This window comes from Oculina patagonica, chromosome 4 (genome assembly GCF_052425735.1).
Source record: "Oculina patagonica isolate OP01 chromosome 4, crgOcupat, whole genome shotgun sequence".
NCBI lineage: Eukaryota > Metazoa > Cnidaria > Anthozoa > Scleractinia > Oculinidae > Oculina > Oculina patagonica.
The window spans coordinates 43,596,099-43,624,043 of NC_135761.1; the positions used below are offsets into that span (position 1 = coordinate 43,596,099).

General features: G+C 40.1%; 1 protein-coding gene across 1 annotated transcript; it reads right to left on the reverse strand.

The window, feature by feature from the left end:
* Nucleotides 1–2,846: 2,846 nt before the first annotated feature.
* Nucleotides 2,847–27,344, reverse strand: LOC144652473 (uncharacterized). The gene is given in 31 exon segments (XM_078512481.1): nt 2,847–3,494; nt 4,026–4,145; nt 4,638–4,685; nt 4,921–5,030; nt 5,928–6,012; nt 6,157–6,249; nt 6,388–6,474; nt 7,012–7,076; nt 12,934–13,020; nt 13,545–15,540; nt 15,542–16,379; nt 16,807–17,135; nt 17,464–17,536; nt 18,154–18,299; nt 18,937–19,000; nt 19,298–19,343; nt 19,519–19,601; nt 19,826–19,882; nt 20,260–20,313; nt 20,836–20,911; nt 21,002–21,141; nt 21,852–21,970; nt 22,952–23,021; nt 23,243–23,336; nt 23,470–23,537; nt 23,699–23,716; nt 24,173–24,278; nt 26,480–26,557; nt 26,775–26,828; nt 26,931–26,973; nt 27,087–27,344. Coding segments are annotated over 31 exon segments (5,424 nt in total). The 5' UTR covers nt 27,197–27,344; the 3' UTR covers nt 2,847–3,427.
* Between the last annotated feature and the right edge of the window lie 601 nt (nt 27,345–27,945).

A 27,945-nucleotide genomic window follows, 5' to 3' on the forward strand; every position in this document is an offset into this window, starting at 1 on the left:
AGCTGATTAACGAAAACAAGCACTACATCATCAAGGGAGGCCATCCCTCAGCCTTGGGTGGGCTTGGCACTAATACATTTTTTGGAGGTAATTACTTTTTTTGCTCCAATCAATTTTTGAGTAACCGTGGTCGTGGCCCTGTAGATTGGGGATTGGCGGTACCAAATGATGTAAGATTGGAGGTAAATAGCCCTTTATACGCATGCCCACCAGAACCTGTTCCTACCACTACTACTTCCAGCAAGGGATCATCCCCGCCCCCGAAGAAAAAAAAATCAAGACGGGGGTTTATAATAGTTCTGCATACGGTGAATACGCCATTTGATTATTTTTTCGATTTTTTTCTTTGATTTCGTTTCCTTTGCTCGCTCAAGTGTATACTAAAAAGTTAGGTCAGTAGTTTGATATTTATGGGTTAGAGACTGTTGTGAGTGTTTTGTTGACAAATACACGCACTTGCTGGCCTCACAATGAACTCGAAATTTTCAATACTGCACTCGGCTACGCCTCGTGCAGTATTGAAAATTTCGAGTTCATTGTGAGGCCAGCAAGTGCGTGTATTTGTCAACAAAACACGAACGGACAGACTCTAACCCTTTTAATATACAATCTAGGTACACTGCTAGCGATCATCGACTTAACGAACTTCAAACAATAATAATGTCAACAAAACACTCACAACAGTCTCTCTCTAACCCATAAATATACCATGTAAAGCACAACTATGTAATCACTTCTATTGTTAAATTCGATGGTCTTGTTGGACTTAACCTTAATATTTATTGCACTAGAGACCCTTCTTTATTAAGGAACATTTATACCTACTAATCTTATATCACAGTTTTAGGTTTGGAGAACATTTAGAAACTTAATTTACTTGTCACTTTTATTCGACTAGTACAATTATAGTTTTAATTTACCTGTATTCAGTTCTTTGATGTTCAATAAAGATGGGTTTGGGATAAAGTCTCCTATACAGGTCACCTTTCGAATTCACTCCATAGACTCTTATCACTCCTAAACTCCTGGGGATAATCCCCCCCCTCTCCCCACCTTGGGATTATTATCACCTCTCACACAGTACCCTAGCACTTCAGTAATCGTATGCTATATAGTTAAAGGGACTGTGTCACGGATTTCAGCTTAATTGAGCCATCGATAATGACCATCAAGTTCGGTAGAATATAAAAATTACCTCTTAAAAAAGTAAAAAAGGTCCGCTTCGAGCCAAAGTGGCGCATACTGCCGGAGCTTATCCCGGTTTCCTTAGCATTAAGCAGCTAGGAGTATTTCTACTCCCCCCTGGATGGGATGCTAGTCCATCGCAGGGAACCCCCCAGCATTATTTCGCCGGTACCCATTTATACACCTGGGTGGAGAGAGGCACTATGAGAGTAAAGTGTCTTGCCCAAGAACACAACACAGTGACCCCGGCCAGGGCTCGAACCCGGAACGCTCGCTCCGGAGTCCGGCGCGCTAACCATTAGGCCACCGCGCCTCCTCTTAAAAAAGTAAAGGAACATTTTAATAACACAGCAAGTACAAAAGAAAGTACGGATGGCCAAAAGTGAAGAATATTGAAACGGATTGCGATATGGTTTTTTGAAATATTGTTAGCTTATTGTTGGGCTGAACAGTTTTCAAAGTTTCATTGCTTTGGTTGCAATGAGATAGCACGTATGTCGCAAAACTTAAGAAAATAAACTTAACTCAGCCGTGAACCAGTCCATTTAATACTCATTATTGTAACGTGCCTGGAAATGTTGTTTTTTCCAGAAGCAAGTGTAACGTGAAATGGCTAATAAAGTTCCCCTTTGAACTTATCTGTATCATCTTCTTATTTGTTACATCGTTTAAAAAGGGTCAGGTTTTGCGTGTTATAGTACAATGCCTTGTCCTACGACTTGGCGAATACGGCCAATTAAGACCAGTTGCATATATTCGACACAGATACGGGAGTATGTTCAACCTTCCAGGCTTTTCATTGATTTTTCATTAGTCATAGTAGTATGTCTAATTTTATAGTCTAGTCTAGCGTAGTCTAGTCCAGTCCGGTCCGGTCTAGACTAGCCTAGTCTACGTTATATGATACCATTACGTTTCAAAGACTTATTTTATAATAGAAGAGAACTTCATTTTACCACGGTTAAAATATCAGTAAGAAAAAATAATATAAAAATATCTATAATACTGTTTTACGTGTTTTCCGTGTGGGTGCCCGCTGAGGCGTAGAAGTCATTGATTCCCATTCTAAAGCTTGCTAGGGTTAATGGCTTACGTAGTTTCGATGGCAGTCCATTCCAAAGAACAGCCCCAGAATAACCAAAACTGCGCTTAAGATAGTTAGTTCTTGGTTTAGGTACTTGCAGAATGTTCTCAGAGTTGCGGATACTGTAGAGAAACTTACTAAGTACGAGCGGAGAACAGATCTTGCATGTATGGGGGCGTTAGTTTGTTTAGTGTTTTGAACTAGACTGTCCGTCCCAACAACTTAGAAAAGCCCTAATCGGATGAGTTGGACTTGAGTAAACGGAAGCCAGCAATAAAGACGAACTCGCTCATTACTGCTTCCTGTTGAAAGCTTTTCTTAGAAATCACTCCGTTCATCCCAAGCGAAACAGGACACAGGGTAGGCAGAGGCGGCAATGAAGGAAGCAGGCTTCATGTGGGAACAGCTTGAGCGTGCAGTTTCGAGATAATTGAAGCAGCAATTTTTGTGAAAGTTCTACAGGATCCAAGATAGCCGTCTCGTTTTTGTCAAGTTACAAATGTTTGTAGCTAATTCGGCCTAGAAGGAAGCAACGGCACCCAACAAACGTTACCAAGAATGCAGACTACACCATGGCCTTGGTAATAATTGTTTATTTGCCTTTTCACTATAAAAATACATTTTTAATTACATTTGTACGCACACAAATGTAATAATTTTCTTTTTTCAGAATGTATGAACATAATCCTGAGATTATTCACTCTCCTCTTGCTTGCAGGATAAAACACGCGCACACTACAATATATTATAACTTATATCCTGTCGAAAATGAAAGAAATCTGCATTCAAAATTGTATTTTTAACTTAAGTATGAAGAACTGCGCAGCAAAAAATATATAATTATATACAACATATGCGCTTTTGTACACTGATATCTGTGGATAGCGTGGCATAATTTACTGCAAGAATATACTTTAGCTTCGACAAATTGTTTTCTGTCATACAATATGTCCACGAATTCTCACTCTATTGTTATTTTAAAATTTGTCTGGTGACTTATTTTTTATATATTATTTTACCACACAATATATCTACAATTTCTCATATTACATTAATTGCTGTTATTTTGAAAATTTTGATGACTTATTCTTCTTTAGCTATAACATGCACTTCCATTTGTCGCCTAAACTAGGACGGCGCGAGAAGTCTGGACCCGCCTTATTGAGGATCGCCCAAGAAGTGGTGCTGAAGAAGCTCATCGGCTGAAGGTCGCAAATCTGGGTCCCTACAACATAATGTATAAATATTAGTTGGTATTAAGGAAGGAAAAAGAAATGAGAATTCTGTTTGTAAACAACGTTGTTGAGAATTGAAGTAATGATGACAAAACTACTATAGATAAGGATCTTTAAGGGGCTAGGTCACGGTATTTAAGGTAATTCTAATTATTGGCAGAACAAAAGTCTTCAATTGGTAAAATCACGGCCACATAACAAACGAGGATGATTTTTGAGCATTGTAAATGACACTTCCAAAAAAATTGAGAAAAACTTTAAAAAAGTCGGGCCGACGTTTTTCAAGTTTACCCGAACGCAATCTGTTTTAATCTTCTGGAACTTTTCCCATCCATGCACTTTTTTGGCCTTTTTGTGTTTCTTTTGAGTTATTCTACAGTTTTAAGCCGTTATTATGATATTTCAGTTAATTCTTTGAACAGTTGGTCAGTGCTGAAATTGCCTAAAATTGCGTGATATAGCCCCATTAACGCGCTACCCGGGTAAAGAGAAGGTAACGGTTAATCAGTCAGTGTATCCACCTCGTAAGACACTTGTTGACGAAGTCCCGAGCACCTGGCGAGAAGTTTTCGCTGAGTTGCGGCACAGCTAACGAGCCACTCCCAATAGCAAAGATGGCTGCCATGGGAGGCATGTCAGACCTAGAAGGGGAAAATAACACATTGATGAATACCAAGCCTGTTATTTAATATCAGTGTAGTTCTTATGCGGGAGGCATGGTGGCTTAGCGATTAGTGTGCTAGACTCCAGATGTAGAGGCTCGGGTTGGTGTTCTTGGGCAAGAATGCCTCCTCCAACCAGAGGTATTAATGGCTGCCAGAAATTTGGTTAGCCCGGGTGACATGACAAGTTGATGGATGGGTGGGTGGGTGGGGAGAATTTGCAATAGGCTGCCCACATTTCTAGTTGCGCCATACTACCGTCGAAAGCAGATAGGCTCTGGCTGTGTGATACTTGACACCTTTACTTGTATTTAATAGTTTATTTGCGTTGATTCCTTCCATATCGAGAGGACTGAGGCTATGACCTTTTCCCTCCTTTTTCTCCAAAGAATTGACAGCTTGTACGTACGTATAACGCTTTTTACTTGTACTCATTTTAACTGTATTCACTTATTTTATTCGTTAACTTACCATGGAGGCTTTCCAGTTGCCATTTCAAACACTGTACAGCCGACACTCCTGTTTAATTTAAATGCACATTTGAAAAGTTAACACACACAAAAAAAAGATTGAAAATTAACGCCACATAAAAATAACCATGGCAATGATCGAGATTTTTCAGCCATTTTCGAGTTGCTCATGTTAACCAAGAGCCATAAAACAGCTCAAGGTTCAAACGTTGATTTGCAAGAGTACCAAAGTAATCACGCGCAGAAATCTTACAGCTTTGTGAAAGGGCGACTGCCCCACTTACCAGATATCAGACTTCCGGCCGTGCCCAGTCTCCCGGATGACCTCGGGCGCCATCCAGTAGGGCGTGCCCTTCATGGAACGAAGGATATTGCTTCTACTCATGCTGAGATTCTGAAACAAAAACATCCAAAAATGTCAAATTTTCGCTAAAGATTCTACGTGGTACATGTGCACTACTTTTTACACGTGCACTGTTTACACGGACACAGTTTCATTTGTAACCGCATCGCTTTCGATGCGGTTACGCCTTTCGTTTACACGGCGTCGATCGAGACACAACTGAAACCGGATCGTTTTGAAAACGCTCTCAAAAGGGGAGCGTTTTCAAAACGATACGGTTTCATTGGTCGTGTTAACGGCAAAACCGCATCGATTTGAAAACGGTCAAGTGTTTTGCCACAAATAGACTGGATCGCGAAGAGTAACCATGACGAACCTCGCAGAGTGCAGCGCTTGCTTATACAATCACGTTCGAAAACACTTGGAAAACGGTAGGGTATGTTTCGTGTAAACACTTCGAAACCGTTTCGTTTTCGATGCGGTTTCGAGGTCATGAAACCGTGTTGATTAATAACCGCGTCCGTGTAAACGATGTTTCAGACAGGCTTGATAGATTACCTTACGCTTTTATTAGCAAAGGAGAGTAGAATCCGTGGTTTTTGGAGCTGCAGAAAGCTACTTTTCTTTGCAACCATTATTTTAGTCGACATGCAATCCTTTTACTATTGAACTGCATTCCCTTCCCTGTTTAAAAATTGAAGCGATCTTATCTTTTCTGCAAACCATAAAAGTGGCTTTTTTGCCTATAAACAACAAAGTTGTTGGCGTCAAAACAAAAGAGGTGGAATGCTTTTCTGGAGCAGGTAGCAGAGGATTTCATTACGATGTAATAATGGCTGCGCAGGAGACTGGTAGTGAGCTGAGACAAAACAGATATTATTCCCCGAATTATTCACCGAATCTACACTCAAAAAAATACTTGCGAAGTATGCAAGGCACACTGCTTACCATGTAAAGACGTTTGGCGCAACCAAAGTCGATCAGCTTTAGAGCCCCGCTCGGCATAACCAGTATGTTACCACCTTTGATGTCTCTGCAAGACAAAGCGAGAGTTTATTAGATAAAATGATAATCACCAAGCGTAGCCTACTGTATCGGAAACAACATCATCTTACTCTATCGCGACAAAATTACATTTTACACACAGTTCAGTGGACAACCTGATTGTCTTACGTACCTATGAATAACGTTGTTGCTATGGAGATACGACACGCCTGACAACAATTGCTTCGTGTATCGACTGAACACTGGTTCATCAAGACATCCGAATCTGAAAGCCGCAAAAAAAAAAAAAAATGACATGAAGTTAACGATTTTCTGTACACTCTACCTATATCTAGTCATTACAATTAACAAATATGTGAATTAAAAAAAGAAAAAAAAAGGAGAACAATAAAAGGTACCTTACCGTGCAAGTATGGAGGCAATGGAGCCCCCTGGTACGTACTCCATGAAGATGTTCACCACACCCCCGTCTAAACAAGTGCCTATGAACCTGAGAGTAAAAATAAGAAAATCATTAAGAAATAACATGACATCGAGCAAACGTTACAAACTGTTCCTACTTATGGTAGAAACAAAAACATTAACGCTCGTTCACGGGTTGAACACTTTTAAAACGGAAAAATTATCGTGGCCGCCATTTTCTTTCGTTGAAAACCATCACTGTGCATCTGTAAGCTCACTTTCAGCCCCGGCTGAAACTTGAATGCGATTACATGAGGTTTTTCAGCCCGTTTGCCCGGGCAGAGATTTTCAGCCCGGTTTTAGAACCGGGCTGGAAATTTCAGCCTGGGCTGTAATTCGGCCCGGGATGAAACCTTCTTCATGTAATTGCAAATGTCTTTTTTGAGAACATTTGCTCTGGAAGCCGAGCTGAAATTGAAATTCGCCATGAATCAGATCCTAACCTTGACAGCCGTTTTGCAAATTGTTGCAAAGTAATCTTAATGGTATATTAATAGTCCTTTTTACTTAAAATGCTATTCACTAAATCTAAAGAAGAAAAAGAACACGTTGTTTGGTTACTTACTTGACGATGTTTTTGTGTTTCAAAGATTTCAGCAGTGATACTTCCTCCTGAAGTTTCTCGTATTGCTAATGGTGAAAGAAATTACGCAATATAACCGTCAGTTAATCGATGTCTCGAAGTCTATGACCAAAGCTACAATCTTGGACAAAACTAGTTGAAACAAACACATTGCACGCATTTTTCACAAATGTCCTGACTTTCAACCGGGTAAAAAGATTTTATCCCCCTCTCCCCTACTCAATGTTATTTCTTGAGGTTTGCGGTTCGACAGGCTTTGTTTTGAAAACACTACAGCATTAACAGCATTGAAATGGGGGGAGGGGGGTTGCAAAACTGAACTCCGTTGGCTAAATTAGTGGAAATTTCCTAAGTGTTTCAACAGTTTTGTCCAAGATTGTAGCAGAAATGGTGAACAAATGTCGCATGCAAAGCCGAAAGTGTAACATGCAAACGAGCGTTTCATGTAAAACGGAATTTTATCTCTACCGTCGCTTGCATCGAAGCGTGAACACGTGCCGCCAAAACATGGTCTAATTGGCTATCAAACGTGGCATGTTTGATCGTCAAACATTTGTAGTTTAGCAGATCTTAACGCAAACTTTCGCACTCAAAATGCTCACCATTAACACTGAGTCAAAGCGAAACTTTGCGCTAGAAGTGATTAAAATGGACCTGCAAATGCATATCGACACAAATGAGAATTATACTAGGGCCGCCAAGCGGCCTGAAGTAATAATTCGGATTATATAAACAGACGAAGTGAGAAATATATGAGAAAACAAATGGTAGGAATTTCCCAGTTAGTGCTTCAAACCACTTTTTAACGCTAAAAATATAAGGGGTACCCCCTTAAAAGCAAAACAAGGGCCTGGGTCTACCCATAAGGCCCTGGTGCCTAGGTCCCGCGGACCCATGATCCTTCGCTGGCTTTTTGACGCCGTGAAATAGACAGGCAAAGCAACACCCTATAAATACACCAGGGAAGGGTGAAGGGTGGGAACCTCATATATTTCTCACTTCGTCTGTTTATATAATCCGAATTATTACTTCAGGCCGCTTGGCGGCCCTAGTATAATTCTCATTATATTTCAGACTCCGTTCGAAATATATGAGAAAACAAATGGTAGTTTTTAACGCCACTTGTATAAGCAATTAAAAAATCATAACACAGCCAGTTTCCAAGTAAACTTAAATGAGAGGAAAAACCTCGATGTCAGTGTAGAACGGCTGTTACATCTACCTTGAGGAAAAAACCTCCATAGCAAGGTTTAAATTAAACATGGGATAACAGTAAAATGTGCTGAATGCAGTTTAAGCGCAAGACCAATAGGTCATCTAATGCAAAAAGTAAGTGTGAGAAATTTACTGGCGGCTGCTATTGTAGAAGCAACACACACTAGCATAGCTTTAAAATATGACTGTCTATTCCTGCTGCACACATAAAAATTTTCTAGCCAGCCCACAATGCGTTATAACGGTTTGTGGGGCAGTCTAATTGAAATTAACAACTAAACGGTTGACAGAATGTATGTTCCTAAAAAGATAAAATAACTAAATATCGTTGAAGACATTATTTGGGAGAAAGCTTTTTGCCTTGGTCAAAGACGGACAAAAAATGCTTCTGTAGGTTTGTCTGAATCGAGCCTGAAATATCAGATTTTCTAAGCATAATATAACATATAGCGAGTAAGAAAGACACCGCAAAAAACTCCGTTAGGAGAGTTGAGGTCAGAGATAAATGTAAACTCAGGGAGAACAACTTCCTGGCTGGGTGAACTTAAAGTGTTAGGGGCTATAGTAGCTTTTTATAACAATGAATAACGTGTGTACTACCGCCCGAAAACATACACCCATTTGCCGCGGTTTTTCTCAAGGCGATTTCGCCTAGGAACTCCGACAGACGCGGCGCGGGCGGATTTTTCTGGATTTACCGACGTCTGCCGCGGCAAGTGAGGCCGCAGTGTAGTAAGTTATAACGGCAGTTTAGATAGGCTACAGATACGCTTGTGTTATGTTCAAGAACGTAACATTTGCCGGTGTGATACCGTAATCCCTTGCTTGGCAAAAAATAGACGGGTTCCAATAAACTTGGTATACGTGACATACACCAAAATAAATAATTATTATTATTTAAAACGACTTATTTGGATAATTGTGGACCCAGACTTCCCTCTTGCTTTCATAGCAGATCAGTCGTTTTCTCGAAGGAGAAGTTTGTTTAGTTAAAACTTCTGTTTTTTTTAATTATTAAAAAGCCCAAGCTTTAAAATAAAAACTGAATGAAAATATGCTTGAAGTGGTATAAAATAATAGCAACTAATTGAATTACTTAAGTCGCTTAAAAACAAGGACTTTACGCATTCCATTTAATTTGGCACTGCAAAACTGTCCACATTTCGCTATGAAGGTAAGTTTTTTACGCCAAAAATGCATTTATAATAATCAATTTACATTACACCATGTAATGTAAAACTTATGTAAACTTTGAGGTTATGGAAAAACCCTTTAAGCGATTTTCTTATCTCATGATCTGCAATCATCTGCTTCTAAACGTGAAATAAATGCGACAGGATACTGTCTTAAGTCTCTGAGTTTAATGTCGATCTGACAAACAAACAAATAAACATATGGGTATTCGCCAGGTTCACTTGTAGGCTTTTATTAGGACCGGAACGCAAAAGGCGGGAAATATACAGGCATTTGCCAAATGGCTAGTAAAATCAGAACGATAAGATTTGATAGCCATGGGCTTCGCATTGTGATATTCCGCGAAGCAGACAGTGAGAACAGTGTAGAATCTTGCTGCTTTTTCCTGACGGAATGGTAAAATCACTAACATTGAAAACAATTATGAAACCCAGTAAGTGGGTAAGCACCGATGTAGGAATATGAATGATTTTCCAAGGTTACTTGTTAACCTTAAAGGACTGGTGGAGAGCCACTTCAGAGTGTTTTGACGACTTCCTTAGTTGCCGAAGTCAAAGGTTTATAAGGACTTGAATAGACTTTCACTTGAAGAAAGTTGAAAGAGGCTTAATCAATTCTGTAGGGCCAAACACAGGCCGAATGGGCGGGTCTTGAACTGGAACATATTCCCGTACGAAAAAATAGTTAATTTTGAGAAAAACTCGTAACGAGAACTGAAATGAACGAGTCCTTAAAAATGTACTTGACATAAAAACTCCTGGTAAAAGCGACGCTTTTAAGCAACTGATGTTTTCCGTCTGGAAAGGTTCGGTAGAATGAACTTCATTTGATCGGGTCTATCACTAGACACATGGGTCCTAGGTTTTTGGTACCAGGAAAACGAGCTTCCGTGAAAAAAAATGTGTCGTGAAAAGGGAAATCTTTCATAAAGATCCTTTTCGTGGTAACCTATGAAGTGCTGGAATAATACAAGAGCTCCTGACCCGATACGTGGGTAAAGGTGGAGACATATAGGGATGGTATATTAAAAACCGAAGGCTCATTTCTGAGAACCCGCAATGATGTGGAGAATACACGGTACGGTTTTGGGGCGATTTTTAAGTCACAAGGCGCTAGGAGTAATTGTACTGTGCGAGTCTAATTGACTTCACCTTTTGACCGTCGTCAACGCTAATTCTGGCAACTAAGTTTGGAACGGTGCAAATACACATATCAAGTGGATTGCTAATTGGTCAAGCTGTCTCCTTGATGTTTGCTACAAAAGAAGGAACTATATAACTTTGTTTAGAAAAGTATTGACTGTATAATGCGCCATATCTTTTCATCTCCCTTTTTTGGTGACAGCTTGAGGGTAGCTCTGCAAGGGTTACGACCTGGTTCAGGCTGCAAGAAACACTCTGTTTGCAGAGAACAGAAAGAGCCATAGTTGTAATTTTGAACAAATTTACTGTGGTAAAATTAAGTTTCTATTTATCTGTCTGATGTCTCAAAATAGACAGAAAAGCATTTGCTCTGCCAGCAGGTAAAGCTTGCAGCATGGTTAATTGTCACATAAGTTGGACCTCAATCATACACCAGGGGCACCATACATGGGGCCAGTGGCATTCTAGAAGTCAAGGCAAACAATGAACATTGGACCTTGTCCCTTTCTTGGACAGAATATCTCATTCAAAGGGAAACTTGATTTGACAATTGCTGATCAAGTTTTGGGAGCATCCACTTGAGGAGTTCCCAATCTTCCAGAATAAGAAGATATTGCTTATATACAATAATATATATTTGCAAAAGTTAGTATCCACAAATTTGGGGAAAGAGGATAATGGTTTCCAGGAGGTTGACTTGGAAGGGAGTCGAACAGACCATTATCATCACTGTAATACTGTACTTAAGTTTGCAGCTTCGTCAGATATGTCTTATCAGACTCTGTTTGTTTCTAAATGGTCTCTACGAGTGCTATCATTATAAGACTGCATTGAGTTCCCAGCTTCTTTAGATATCTATCAGACTCGGTTTGTTCCTTAATAAGCTCGACGAGTGCCTAAAATAGGCTCTACAGGTGCCTGAATAGGCAATATTGGTGCCTCAATGGACTCTATTGGTGCCTCAATAGGCAATATTGGTGCCTGAATAGGCGATATTGGTTCCTGAATAGGCAATATTGGTGCCTGAATAGGCAATATTGGTGCCTCAATAGGCAATATTGGGGCCTAAATAGGCGATATTGGTTCCTGAATAGGCAATATTGGTGCCTGAATAGGCAATATTGGTTCCTGAATAGGCAATATTGGTGCCTGAATAGGCAATATTGGTTCCTGAACAGGCAATATTGGTGCCTCAATGGGCTCTATTGGTGCCTCAATAGGCAATATTGGTGCCTAAATAGGCGATATTGGTTCCTGAGTAGGCAATATTGGTGCCTCAATAGGCAATATTGGTGCCTGAATAGGCTCTATGGGTGCCTAAATAGGCTCCACAGGTGCCCGAACGGGCGCAGCAGAAGTCCAAATGACTTATCGGTCGCCAAAGGTTCGCTGAACTTCTATCCTGACGAGTCATTAGCCATAATCGACAGATCATCAGACTGAACTTGTTCGCAGCGAATCTATTCGCTCGTAAAGACTCTCGAGCGAGAGAAGAATCTCCTGAAGAGTATCATCGTCTTCTACGTGAAAGGTCTTTGCGTCGTTTGGCAGGACCATTCATCACGTATTTCAGGCAGACGGCGAAACAGTTTCGGCGGGAAGATGGCGACCAGCAACGAGTCCTTCTATGCGACTTTGTGTTGCCAAATGGATATCTTCAGCGATGCAATATATCTGAAGAGCGACAAAATATCGCTAAAAAGAAACCTGCTGTGCCAAAAACACAGAGGAATAGCCTGAAAAGGTAAAAAATTAGCAAAAATACAAGATAAAGGGCAAATACTTACCGTAGGGTTTGAAGCACAAGGAAAAAAAGCCAGCGAAGGATCATGGGTCCGCGGGACCTAGGCACCAGGGCCTTATGGGTAGACCCAGGCCCTTGTTTTGCTTTTAAGGGGGTACCCCTTATATTTTTAGCGTTAAAAAGTGGTTTGAAGCACTAACTGGGAAATTCCTACCATTTGTTTTCTCATATATTTCGAACGGAGTCTGTGAAATATAATCAGGATCAATTTTTCGGAGAAGTCTCTATATCCAATCTTTGCGCCATTTCGAAACCGGTTTGTGTTGACCTTTCGGCGCGAAACGGCCGTTACGGTCTGCCAAACTACAAACGTTTGATGACCAATCATACCACGTTTTATATCCAATTAGATCATGTTTTGGCGGCACGTTTTCACGCTTTGATGCAAGCGACAGTAAATCCTTGGTAGAAACGGTAGAAAAAGAAAAAAAATCACATGGAATTGCAGAAAAAGTCCGAATGGTGAAGGTTGAACAAGATTGCCACCGAGCTCCCCCAAAAAGTAGACAATGCGAATAAACAGCACAGTCGAGATAACGCATGTAATACCTCTTCAGCCTCGTCTAAGTTGCTGTGATTCAGTTCAACCTGTTTGACTGCGATCATTTCTCCTCTGTTTGTAAGTCCCAACCAAACCTGATAGAGAAAAACAAAACAGCATACTTATTCAACTGAGTGTGATAACAACGAATATACTTAGATCATAGCCAATCTGGTATATTTTTGCGCAAAATCGTCTAATCGCTGAAACACATACATATAAGCAGGGTGGCAAAGGCAGTGCCGTGATATCATCTTATTTCTAGTATCCAAATCACGCGTCACGCATAACTCGCATATTACACTGCATTAGGCAATAAGACAGCAACAACAAACGGCAACGAAGGAAATGGATTGAATTATCAAAGCAAAACGTGAAACGCAAGTATAAAAATGTCAATTTTGAATCCCCTGCTCTAAACGTTTGTCTAAAACTTGACGCAACATAAAACTGTAATTCGCTTCCTGCATAAAATGGTCTTCTTTTTGGCTTTCTTTCTTAATGAGTGGTTGGTCGTTCTGAAGCACTTAAACAACATTTCGTGTGACAAATATTATTAACAGTAATGCTTAGTTTTCTTAATTACGAGAACCTGATCTGTGATATTAATATGACTTACCGTTCCAAATGCTCCTCTGCCTAACACATTGCCTTTCTTCCAAAAGATCTCCTCTTCACAACTCTCGGAGGACTGGCTCCGAGCAGACGCACTGAGTCGACTCCGCACCACGTTCTCAGTTACCGAGCCAGAGAAACTCCCCACAGAACCCTGGGAAATATTACCCAGACTGCCAAGCGACACGTTGGACTGCGTTCGAATCGTAGAGCTGCTGCTGCTACTGGCGCTGCTAACGCCCGACTTTTCTCTCGCCATGCGCTCGTAGTAGTCGAACTCGACCGAGTTTTCCGAGCACATGTCTCGGTCCGGGGTGGGCGTTTCCGCGCACGACGAGTCACGCGGCGAGGAGAAGTACGTATCGCTGCTATTGAGCGAAGAAGCTGGCGACAGAGGCCGCGGTGAGGCCGAGCCACAACTGTTGTATGACGAGTCTGTGTCTGAATACTGCTCGGAGTACGAACTTGTGTCGGAAGATGGCAGCTCTTCTTCGTTCACAAAATCCGACTCGGGTAACATCGTCGGCGGAGCGTCTCTAGAGTATCGGTAACTTAAAATCGGTTCTTCATCGGCACTCGGTCGGGTTAAACTCGAGCTCGTGTGGCTTGTGAAATTTGTTAAGGAATCGTCCGTGACGATGTCATTGCGTGAATTAGAATGTTGATCGAACTGTGCCCCACTCCCTTCTATTTCTTGTCCTAAAATAAGCTCGCGCCTTACGATATCTTCCATGTCGTCGTCAGCTTCATCCTGAATAACCTGTGGTTGGTGACCGCTTCCTATACTCAATCTATCGTCACTGTCCCTAACAGCACTTGTTTCAACAGGCTCAGGCCGCTGCTCCCTGATTCCACCCCCCTGGGGGTGTCTAAGAAGCGGTTTACTGCTCTCTTCCTCTGATCCCGAGTCGGACTCCACGTCCGATTTCCCAAACTTCAGCCGAGGAACACACATTCCAATCACCTTGCTAAACATCCCACCATCTACAACGTCAAAGTCACCTTCCATCGCTACTCCCTGGGAGCTCTGCGCATCTCCTCCGCTCGCATCTCCCACTGCAGCAACACCATTAGCTTTTTCCTCTTGGACCTCGGCACTATTCCCGTCATGACTCTCGGGTATGTCAGCGACCCGTGGGGTAGTTTCGGCACCCCAAGGGGTATTTGATGTACTCCGAGGAGACTCCGGTATCGGGCTCAAAATGGGGTGCTTTCCCTTAAACATCCGAGCGTTAAAAGGTCGGAACGAGGAGAGATAATCCATAGACTCCTCCGCAACATCCAAACCACCCTGGGATATTGTCCTCAACCCGAGTTCTTCCCCGGCTTCCCTTTGTTGCACCGTGATCATTTTCATGTCGCTTTTCTTTTTTCCTTTTCCTTTCTTTTTACCCCCATTGCCGTTTTGTTCTGTAGCTTTGCTTTTCGTCCTTGGCTTACCGTTTTTCGAGTTACTCGCAGGTTTTCCTCCTGCCCTCTTTCCTTTCTTTCCGGCTGTTAACTTTTTATTTACCATTCTGCTGTCGCCCGTGGGGCCGATAGGAGGATGTACAGCGGACTTATCCTCGGGCGGTACAGGCGATGGAAAAGGGTTGATAATTTTTACAGCACTAGCGCCAGGCTCTTCTAACCTAGGTGTCGTCCACGCTTGTTTTGGCGGACTAGGTTCTACTGTATCATTTGAAATAGGCCCATCGTTTTTAGCGCCATTTAGGGCCTCTTGCGTGAGTGGCAATTTAGCACCTTCAGAAGGCACGTCCTGATGCATCACGCCTGAGTCTTCTTCATTTTTTCTTTGTGTCGTTGTAGGATGATGAATATCAATTTCTGAAAAAGATTTCAATATAACGTCATTTTCCTTTTTCGCTGGGGATTTCCTTTTAGTCGGGGTAACTGCGCGCGTAGGAGAAGCATAGTCATTTGTTGGTCGAGCGACAAGAGTAGACTCTGCCAGAGAGCTTGCCTCGCCAACTGTCTTCACAACATCCACAGTATCAAAGTGGTTCTTTAGTCACAGGTGACAAAGAAGGTATATCTTTCTTTACGATAGTACAAGAGCAGACGCCAGTATTATTATCGCAGACACAAGACACATCAAAACCTGTCATGTCTGAAGGGAGCGAAGGCACGCCTGTATTGCTTGAGTTGTTTGCCAAAACAAGTGCTTTACTATTGTTACTCCCTGCAGCAGGAGACGCTGGACTAGGCTGTTCATTTTGTACACGATCTTCAGCTTTGCTTTGTTCCGTGATTTTATCATTCGATTTCCTCCTATCGTTCGGTTTTGCACTCTCCTCACCGTTTTCCACACCGTTAAGACTTTTTAATGCAGATGCTTTTCTCTTCTCGGTAAATGGAATCCAGAAAACGTCTTCATTTGAGCCACGGCGCGGTTTACAAGACTTGCATAATTCTTTGTCAGGAGTCGTTGAAATGGAACCCCTTCTAGACGCGGGAGTTTCCTCGGGAAGGGATTTCCCGCATAACGAACACTGTCCCGAGGCCAGGGCCTCTAAGTTGCTGAGATCAATGTAAAATTTTGTCCCATTTGAAGACGACTCTCCAGCCTTTTCAACACTGGGTATCTCGTTATGCTCAGTGGCATTTTCACCGACAGGAATCCAAAATGTGGGGCGTGGAATTGATGTAAATGTCCGTGTCATGTCCGCTTCATCAGCCGTTTGAGGCTGGTTCGGTTCTAGGTGTTCATCTTCTTGACTCCTGTCCGAGGAGCGTGACTCCCCGCGTGGAGATGGCGGGGGAGGCTTGACGTCTCGCACTTCTGATAAGAAGACTGGTGTAGTAGTCCGATCTGAAAGCCCTTCCTTCCTGAGCAGATCTGGAAAGCAAGATAATATATAAGTCAATTATTTTCGTATGAAACCTAATAAATTCACTAGATTTCATACATTCATTTTGGCTGTGTGACGAGCCACGAAACGGCTTCCACAGTACGACTTGTCTCTGTTCTACACTTGCTCCATTGTCATCTTAAAACACTTTCAGCTCTTAAAATAGCCTGTGGATATAGCCACCTCTCTTTGCTCCCGGCCTGTTTGAAAAGGCGACTGTATTCGCAGGCTACTCTTACAATAATTTTCACACAATTTTCTTGTATGAAGATGAGAGAGAGGTACTTGTACATGCCTTGAGGGCTAACACTGCAACAGCGAGGAACATTTGGGGAAACAACACCAAAGTATAGCTTTAACTGCCATCTAAAACTGTTTAAAGACGAAATGCACATTCCTTACTCTTATACGTACCAAGATCGACGATATCCGGTACAAACGAGATATTTTCTTGCGCCAGTTCCGGTGTTATTGTCGATCTAAGCTCTGGTGTCAACACTCTTTTCCCTCCCAGTGGAGGTACTCGTGAAGGTAAAGCCAATCTACATGTAGAGCTTTGGACCTGACACGTTGAAGACGATCTAAGACGCGCATCTTTGCCAGGCGTTCCTGGCGGAGAAATCTTACGTTGATACGTGAGGACTGGGCTTGACAGTCGATGACGTAAGCGAAAGTTAGGCGGCGAAGGCAGCTGGGAAGATGTCTTTCTTTTCGTTTGTCCTTGTTTGTCGCCGCGAAGATTTCTATTGAAGCGAATAAAAATGAAATTTCATATGAGCTTAATTCAGCAACTTTAGCAAATGGACAAATTGAAAATGGATTTTGTAAATTTTAATTGAACTATTTATTAATCTTAATGGCTAAAACTTAGAATTAAAGTTGAACATTTTGCAGAAATTGATATACAATTAAGAAAAAATACCACTTTTGCTGTAGTCTGGCTTTACTGTCAACTTACCCTCCCTCTAACGATTTCAACTCGACCACAGTAGAAAAATCTTTCCGAGCACCAGCGTGTATCATTTCTAATAAATAACCAAATAACAATACAAAGAGAAAAAAAATACATACCTAACGTATCTCAGCTCAATGTTGAGGACTGACAAACTTGGAAGCCCCACTGAATTCTGCATGTTATTTATTCCTGGAAATAAATGAAACGAAAAAAAACTTAAATAACTCCATCCACAAACGTGACATTGTAAACAAAGAGCGCTTTGCATTTGTACGGAAACCAGTTGTTCAGGTGAAAAATTAAATGGAACGGTTTTTTTTTTTAACTTTTACAGTCATTGCACTGGAAGTTTTCAGAAAAAATGGAATACCTTAGGTGTTCCTCTTTTCTCGTTTTTACCGAAATGCTCGGAATATCACTGTACCCTTTTGCCTTTTTTCCATCTTTCATCTTGATGAGGAGACGCTGGAGGTGGATTGGCCACGTCGCTCGCCAGGAAACCTCCATTGCAAAAACCGCCCTGTACTGGACGCCAGAAGGGAAACGAAAGAGAGGTCGCCCAAAGATCACATGGCGACGGACGGTTGAGAAGGACTATTACCATGCTCCTCGATGAAATACGCGGCTGTTCAGGTGGGAAATGAAATGGAACGGTCCTTCCCACTGGAAAGTTCACACTTGTTCTGTACCATTGTGTTTATTGAAAAATCGTACTGTTCCATTTGCCGGCAAATTCTCATTGGTTTTTCCACACAGATGAAAAACGCTCTAAAAAGTGGCTATATTTTGTTTACTTTTTTACATACCTGTAAAGTCTTGTTTTCCAGACTGCGCTCTGCCAGCAGACCCAGGGTTAGATTTTGAGCCTGGTGACAACAATTCGGTTTTCTGGGCTGAAGGAATTCTAGGCATGCGTACATCAGAAATTTTCCTTGAACCTGAAACGCTGGTTCTGAAAAAAAGTAGGCAAGGTGAATTTAAAGCTGGATTGTGAAAGTGTTGGCTGTTTCAAGTACAAGTTGAATATAAATAGTTTCCTTCCGTGATTGCCATTCAGTTTGGTAGTAAAAAAAAATGTATTGTTAAAGTGACACTGCCACAGTTTCACTTCAAAAACTCAAGAGCCTTAAGACATATGGAAATTACGAATAGTTGTCCAATTTTGTTAAAATCACCATGCAAGTGTGCTAAAGCAATAAACAAGTGATATTATTGTGATACCATTAGGAACTTTAGATCTCAACTTGAAAAAGTCAGGCTGATTTTTTCAACTTTTGTCCTTGTGGACTGGAAAAACACCTTAAAATTATTGTGACTCCCTTCTTCCTTCAACAACAATTTACTTTTATTATAATCTCCATCTTGATGTACAAGGTGCATTTTATGTACGAGAAGACCTATTCGCCAATTTTAGTACTTTTACCGAAAAGCATTAAAATCCCTGTGACAGTGTCCCTTAAACAAGATATTCTTTTGGTTGACGAATTTCTCAATTCTTATCACCTAGTATTTGCTTAACAATGTATGGACAGTATATGGAGAAAGGAGATCTTTATCAGTGACTTTTTGGAATCAAAAGGCTATCCTACCTTTCTTCAAGCACAGAGATCTCATTTACAGTTATGGAACTCTGGGACCTTTTCTTTAGTTTTCCTGTAGAACACAAGAGACAATAGCAGAGAAACTTTTTAGAACATGGTTCAAGGTAAAGTGTTGAACATATGCAAGCTAGCTTGTTGTGATCCTAATCTTACTGAGGCAAGTTGTCATTTAACAACTTAATCATTAGCTATAATTTGAATTACACTGAATTCCTTGTGCTGCACTTATTGTGTACATGTAACAATAAAGATACACAGAGCAAAATAATTATGCAATAAATTGCGGGTTATATTTTCAAGTGAGTGTTCAATATGTCTTTTTTTCTTCAAGGTAGTACTTCCTACTTACTTTCAACTCCTTGTGGTGGAGCTGTACTGATCCGAGCAGTTTCCTCCTACAAAAATTAATAGAAGTCAGCAAAATTAAAATCGCGTTTCTCTTTTCTCTTCAAGTTACAGTTCTGAAATTTGCACATACATGTATACAACTGTTTGTAAATTGCAACAGTGAATGCTGGTCGTATTTCGCATACTTGGAAAGTCATATAGTATGAAAAAGAACTGGCTTACCCGATGTTCCTCAGCTGGTTTCTGTTCAGTCAATTCAGTGCTTACTTGAGCCGAGTCTTGCTGAACGTGAGGTGGAGCTGGAGCTGTTAAAGTTAAAGTCAAATACCATCAATGCAGACAACCTTTTCATGAGAATCAGTAAGTTTTTTCTGAAATTGGTTTTGCAATAAAAATGAACTCAAGAAAGAAGAATGATGTTTTGACTGTTAAAAAACATTGATCAGTCAAATCCTTGTTCATCTTTTTTTTGGATTCATTGTTATCATGATTTTTTTTTTTGTGAGTTAATTGTTATTCAGATTATTACCTGACAAGATCCTCTTGGATTGAAGTTTGTTATTTTTGGTTTGTTCTGCCCAAGCATCTATAAAAGAAAAAGAATTAAGACAAGAGCTGATCAGGCATTCCATTTATTACCATTGTGTAGGTCCATAAATTATCCATACCTCCCCCATGGAAGGGATTTTTCCTAAGACCCCCCACCCCCTCTGGAAACTCCAATTAAGCTTCATACATTTTCCTTAAAATTTTTGGCCTTTGAGACCCCTCCCACCCACAAGAATTCCCAATCCTTTCTGTGGGGGGAGTATGGACATTTTCTGGAACCATTATCTTGTAAAGCAGGATTTTCTGTTGTCAGTCACCAGCTGAAATTCATGCAACTCTCTATAAAGGGGAGATATTTGGCTCCCAAGTAAATTAAAAGCACAACATAATGGGTAAAAACACACTATTAAGTACCTTTCAGTGCCACTTGAACTCTTCTGCCCTTTGCAACATCAACAGGTGACAGACCTGCACAGCAAATTACGCATAGACACGACACTCAATTATGGAAAATTGGAAGTAGAATACTGAGACCACAACATGGGGACAAGTAAAATTGGCTGCTCCCCTTTTTTCCCTAGTGGCCATTTAGCCACCGACAGCTCAAGTCTGGTCGCCAGTGAAAAATTTATTTAGCTCACGCGTTCAATACTTCTTTTAAATTTTAGTTGCCAGGCTGGAGACTTCGGTTCTAATTTAGTGGCCAGCTCCAAAATTTGAGTTGAGGGAAAATGGTCTTAGTTTGGAGGGTTGGGCTGGTATCTGGTTATTTTACCATTGTACAATATCATTTTGTTTTTTTTTTAGTGCCAAAAAAATAAATTAAAATTAATACTTTCCATTCAATAACAAAAAGTAACGTCTTACAGGACCACCAATTGAAGCTCATGTGGAACATTTAAACATACTAGGAAAACATGCACTACCAAGTTAATGTTTGGATGATTTCAACTGGCACAAGTTTTTTAACCAATAGATAATTGAACCTACCATTGTCGTCTGTTATTGTCACATCGGCTCCATGATAAAGAAGTGTATCAGATGCTTTCTCAAATCCATGTGAAGCCTGCAGTGTGTTACAAACAAAAAGTATGACAATGTTTCAATAAAACACCTTAACAAACAACAAACAAGTGATAAATGACAGTATACATACAGCTATGTGAAGGGGAGTCTTTCCAATATGTCCTTTGGCATTGACATTCGCTCCCCCCTTGATAAGAGCCAGGAGAATAGGCTGATTGTCTTCTTTGGTTGCCCAGTGCAGGGGGGAGTTGCTGAATCTGTCTGGCACATCTGTTGGTAAAAATGAACAACAAATGTAAGAACGCTGATGGAAATTATGACAAGGACACTGTGAACAGTGTATATATGTACACACAATTAAAAAATCAGATTATTACCAACTGGTTATCAATACATAAACAGCTTAAGGTTGCAGCAACAAGATCACCACCCTCGCTCATCAAGAGTCACACAAGGAGGCAGACCAACAGACAGTCTAACAAATATGCGAGGCAAAGAGGCATGCGAGGCAGAAATCCCTACCCCCCAAAAAAGGGTAACCACAAGCTACCTAAGCTAACTGTAGGCTAACAGGGGGGCTATTTATAAGGCTAAGTGGAGTGCCATTAGGCTTAAACTGCAGTGCCATTAAGGCTAACAGAAGTGCTTTGTAGGCTAACTGGAATGGATTGCATGCCTCGCTGCTTCGCAAACGAGGACCCCAGAAAGACAGACAGACCAGACAGGTAAATTGTAGACAGTCAGACTGAGTAAGACAGAAAGACCCAGACAGATGTTTGAACAGAGTTTTTAATTAACTTTTTGCCTGTGCAATGTTTGCAATGAGGCATTAGTTTTAAAAGTGCAACAAACTCTTTCTAGCAAATCGTGATGGCAACTTTGGTTTAATTCTTTTCTTTCAGCAACTTATTGTAAAATCTGTGTATACCTGTGTTAATGATGCTACATTATACATTTTGTAATATCACTCAGTAACTCACCAATTTCACTTGCACCCTTCTCTATCAGGACATCAACAACATCCCTGGCAAAGCTTCCTTTTCCATGAGCAGCAAAGTGAAGAGGTCTTTTACCTTCACTATCCTTTGCACCACAGTCACTAATAAAACAATTTATAGTAAAATGAGTTAGCACAGCCTTTAATACATGTACAAATCATTTTTTTAGAGTAAATATCTTGAGCATATTAGTAACTAAATTACAATTCTTAAGAATTTTTTTTTCTTTTCTCCACATTTTCATGTACAGTCGTACAAGTACATGTATGTCAATTGAGTGCTATGCACACCAGAGGCCTAACATGTGCACCCGGCCAACAATTTTTTTTGCACGGTCAGTATACTTGTATATTTCATGAACAGTGGAACCCCAATTTCTCAAAAGGTAAAGCCTTTAATTTAGCCAAGGGGCCCATACTGCCGGAGCTTGTCTCTGTTTCGGAAGCATTAAGTGGCTACTCCCCCCCCCCCCTAGATGGGATGCTAGCCCATCACAGGGTTACCCTACAGCATTATTTCGTCAGAACCCATTTATTCACCTGGGTAGAGAGAGGCACTATGAGAGTACAGTATATTGCCCAAGAACACAACACAGTGGCCCCAGCCAGGGCTTCAGAACCCGGACTGCTCGACCCAGATCTAGAGTCCAGTGCACTAACCATAAGACCACCGTGCCTCCCAAATTTCTCAAACCTCCCAATAAATAGAACCAAAAGTTGATTCTCTTCCCAATTTCTTAAACCAACTTCCTCTTTCCCTTGAAAATATGAGAAATTAGGAATTTCCACTACAGGTATGCACAATAGTCCATTTTACAGTTGCCTGCCAAGTGACCTGGCCTTTGAATGGAGGTGAGGCTGGAGGTGACCTTGCATTGATACAAACCTCTCTGCTTTATCATGTAAATGCAAACTAGTTTGCATCAAAACAACATGATTAACACAACAAAAGCAGTGAGGTCTGTATCAAAACAAGGTCACCTCCAGCCTCACTTCCATCAAAGGCCAGGTCCTGAGCAGACAACTGTAAAATGGTCTATTTATGCACAGACTTGCACAATCCCTTTGTTAATAGTGACTTACGCTTTGTGATGTATCAGCTCCTTGACAACTTCTACTGGGTGATAACCATTCTCCATAACAGCTTTCTCAACTACAGTTATTCAATCGGATTGGTTTTATGATTATTAGCAGCACTTTAACATTAATTAATTATAATTACAACTAAATAAAATAACTAAAGTTTAAGAAACAAAGGAAAAGAAAAAAAACAAACTTGTTTTAAAATTTAAAAAACAAATTAACCAAAGACAAATATAAAAGTAATTGCCATTTATGTAACATTTAACTGACTATATAAAACTTTTATCTTACTTTTCTCAAAGAGGTTTAGGTCTCTCGTGACCAGGAGAAGAGGTGTAAAACCATCAGCGTTCTTGCAGTTCACGTCCAGCATGGATTTAGATGACTGAAACAGATTATTAGGCCAATTAAACAAAACTAGACTTTCTGATGATTTTGTTGTTAAACAATAAAATGACAATTCAAATGTATTTTTTTAAGCTCTTGGTTTCATGAAGTTTTAAACTTTAATCACTTACGAGCAACCTCTTCACCAGTTGAACATTTCCTTGCCAGGCTGCCTGCAGCAAATGCCGAGATGAATACCCTGTGCACAGAAATAAATTCAAATAAATAAATGAACAAATGAACAAATAAAAAAACTTAATGAATAATAAAAAAAAATAAATGTGGTTACAGATAAATGTAATCTAATACTGCCAACAACATCTACAAAAATAATGCCATTAATTTGAGAACTTTACTGACCTTGTCTTGCAACAGAACCTGAAAATCAAGAAAAAAAGGAAATTTTAATTTAACATATTAAAATATACATGTATTAAATAAAATTGTACATTACTATTTAGTACAGGACTGCTCAAAAAATCTAAAAGAAACAAGGGTCATTACTTTTTTAATGTTACATGGTATTTACTTGTAAGAGTTGTAAAAATCCCTATTTCCTTGTTGGTTTGATTGATACATTGTAATTCATTATGTTTCATTTTTTATTAAATTAACATTAGCATTTTTTATTTAGCATTTTTATTTTTTATTTTTTTATTTTTCATTGTCTCTGAAAAGCCCCCATGGGGAGTTGACAATAAAATTTGTATTGTATTGTATTAGCAATAGAAGAGTTGTTTTGTAGTTTTTTTTTTTTTTTTTTTTTTTACCAAAATGTAAATTTGAACATTTTTTTGGATAAAACATTTTCTTATATTAAAATAACTTACATACCCAGAAGTAGGGGTCTCATTGAGTCTGAAGCAAAATCCATGACTGACTGTCCTCTGTTGTTACACAGCGTTATGTCTGCTCCATAGTTAAGCAACAGCAACACCACCTGTGTACAGGAGATGGCGACTTTTATTAACTACAACAAGTACACTATACACCAACTTAGAAGAGTAAACTCATACTGTTAAATAAGTTTGTTTTTAAGTGCAAAAAGTTGAGGAAAAAAATATTTCCACTGCTACATGTATATATTTTGGGTCGTAGTTGGCTCTACCCTTCCAAACTACATGTATTCTACCCTTAAGCTGTGTTCACACTTGTTACCTGGGCACGGTGCACGAGTACGATTATCACTGGGCAGTAATTAATGTGAACATACTATTTTTTCAAGTGCCCACGCCATAATTCCCAAGTACAAGGTCTTGACCTTGTACTCAAGCACTTAACAGTGCTGGCTTGGGTACTTTGGTTTTCTGTGTGTGAACAAGACGCCTTTTTTTTTTTTTTTTCAGTGCCCAGGTACCAGTATAGTGCTCAGGCAGAAAGTGTTAACACTGACTTAGAAATTAAACATAGATCTTCATTGTAGTTTATTGGTGCAAGACTGTTTTCACACTTGGTGTCTGGGCACGGTCCCTGAGTACAGTTCTCGCTGGGCACAAATGTGATGCTATTTTTTCAAGTACCCATGCCAGAATTTTGCCACGGGCACTTTAGTGTACTTGGGTACTTTGGTTTTCTGTATGAGCACAACACTATTTTTGCCGGTGTTCAGGTTTCCAGTGCTCGGGCACTAAGTGTGAACACGGCCAAAAAAAAATTCTAGAAAAATATTGGTTGAGATCACACAGTTTTAAGCCAAATTTCAAGGGTCAAGTTTGCTGTCTCATTTGGGTTGTGTGTGTGACACTTAACTTCTCTAAATGTTAATTTCTTTCACGATGCTAAGTGAGTCTAGGGCTGGCCAGCAGAAAATATATTACATGTAGCTTTTACTGTCTCGCAAAGTCTACAGTTTACCATTTGCCACCGTCCAGAATGTCTTATGTACTGAATGACAGGACCCCCTGTGCTCCGTCTCCAGAAAGTTTGAATTAAGGAATTGAGTCACACCCTTGAAAACTTTTTTGATGACAGGCAATAACAAATAAAATAATTTTGTTGGGTTTATTTTATAGGAGAAATAAAAAAAATTCCGCTTCTTGTTTCCATGGCTCGATAGGAAACTCTTGAGGAAGTTGAATAGAATTCGAAGGTACTTAAGGTGGCTGAATACAGTTTTTACGTGGCTCAAAGGCGCGCGCTACGATTTTCTGCTTGACGCATTATTGCTCGCGCGGCCTAAAATGGCGCTAGCAACTCTAAACAGAAACGAAAAAGAGTTCCATCTGTTTTACCAAATTTGTATACAAAAGAAAACTTCAAAATACTTTCAGATAGGTCTCGAAACCTGGGACGGAAAACAATACGACAAAAAATGTGGATAAACATCCGACAGAGAAGTTCTAATTCTGTCTTTCATTATCGCTCGCGACGCATGGCGTCATATGAGCGCGCGCTCGCACGCGCAATTTGATTCACTTCGGAGGTCGTAAAAGCCAGATTTTGATCCAGATTTTCTCGAAAACCTACCGTACAACCTATCATGAAACTTTCACAATTAAATTTAAGGGGTGAACCACGTTCACGGCCAAAATTTTGAAAAAATCTGTAAGACAGATTTTGAGCTATTTTAAAAATCGGCAAAATATCACACTTTCCTATTTTGCGAAAAATCTGTCTTACAGATTTTTATATTATTTTGCATGAATGATAAATCAAAGCCAATTTCTTATTTCTGAGATTTTGAGGTAGGGTCGTACGAGTAGATTTTGAGAAAAACGCTGTTTAAACTACTAGTGCCAGTCCCCTCATGAGCACTCGGCCGGTTCATTTAAGATGTTTATTAGCACCTTTTTATTTTCCAAATATCGCATTAGATGGTTTTAGGATGTAATAAACTGTGATAAGAGAAATGACAAAACTTTTCTGGAGATTTTACAGAGAGAGTTAAAGGTTGGGCTGATTTGCCCTGTAAAAACTGTATTAAGCCACCTTAAGTAAACATTCGCCACGGGCTCACAGTTAAACTTCCTCCAGATTTCGTGTCGTCACGCCATGCTAATAGCGCGACCATTTTAGATTTCCTAAACCGAAAAAAGGATTTATATAGAATCTAGAATGGTCCAAAATAGTACTTATAACTCATCAATAATGTTAATTGACGGAAAATTTAATATTGGCTTCTAATGATTTTTATTTTAATACCTTTTGATGTTCGTTCATTGCGGCGAGCATGACCGCAGTGTAGCCCCCTTCCTTGTCCTTTGCGTCCACGTTGACAGACTAGTTAAAAAATAAAATTTATCAGAAGCAAAGCCTTAATATAAACCACTGCTTGTATAACAACAAAAATGGCTGATCTATGTAAGCCTAGCTAACAAAAGTTGGATATAAGCTTAGGCTTGCAACCACGATCTCCTTTGAATCAAGGAACTGCAGTTGTAACTTATACCTCACTGCTAAAGTTATTTGTTTTGTGTTCAGGAATTGTCTAGCTTACCGCGTTTCTCGACGTACGAGCGAGGAAGTTCTGTACTCTCTCGTAGTCTCCATTCTGCGAAGAGAAGTCGTAGAAAATGTCAGAATCGCACTGATGCGATTACATGTACGCAGACAAAACAAGTAAGCTATTGTAAAATTTAAAAGCGATGCTGACCTTCGCTGCATTCAAGAAAAGTTCGTTCAGGTAGTCATCGGCTCTGAGGAACATAAAGCAAGTCTGATGTTAAAAAGATTTTGCAAGAGGATACAACAAGTGTACATTAAGTGTGAAACAGGAAATTCGCGTAGAGTGATCTGATATTCTGTGCACCTTCCATCGGAAAAGAGTCTTGAAGTACAATCGTAGTAGTGTCTCATGTAATTTCTTCTGCTCCTTTGTGTACGCGTGCAATGGCCATCAGAATGGTTTCCCTTCGTCATTGCAGCGATCGCTGGCGATAAAAAAAAACCGCCGAGTGTTTGGCATCCATTGGTGGAAAATCAGCGTGAACACAGACGCTTTTGGCCCATTAAAAACGCGATATTTATCGGATACACAACAAAATTCGACGAGCCGCTTTCAAAGGAGCTTCCCATAATTCAACTTTGTATATTTCTCCACCGCCATGGCAATAGCCAATCAGCGAACGGTATTTCAACAGCTCTGTTACGATTACGTCATTTCCCGGGAAAATACCGTAAAAATAACAAAACCTTCGAGGACGACTTTTGTCATGCATAAATTGCATATCAACTTATTGTTGATAGTTATTTTTATAGGAAACCTGTTTGAGGCGAGTTTATTTGCGAACTACTTGAAAAGTAATTTAACTAGGGCTGCGTAAATCCGTTCAAATTGGGTGGCCTCTTGTTTCTTAATGCGAGAAAACGGAACTTGTTTTAATTTCAATGCTGCGTTATTGCAAATGCGTTTTGTCGTTATTTTATAGTTCAAAATGCAGTAGTTAAATGCATTGACCTATAACCTTCCTTTGACAACGTGTAATAAAAACTTTACTGAAAGGAAGTTGGCCTGCATAAATTTTAACTTCAAGCACTCGATGACACGAGAATGAATTAATATGCGCATAAATTAACGCTGTGACTGTCAAAGTGTATTTTCTTTGGCTTCCGTTTATTATACTCCAATGTTATCGCATCCGTTAAGCAAACAAGACAAGGTTTCTAAG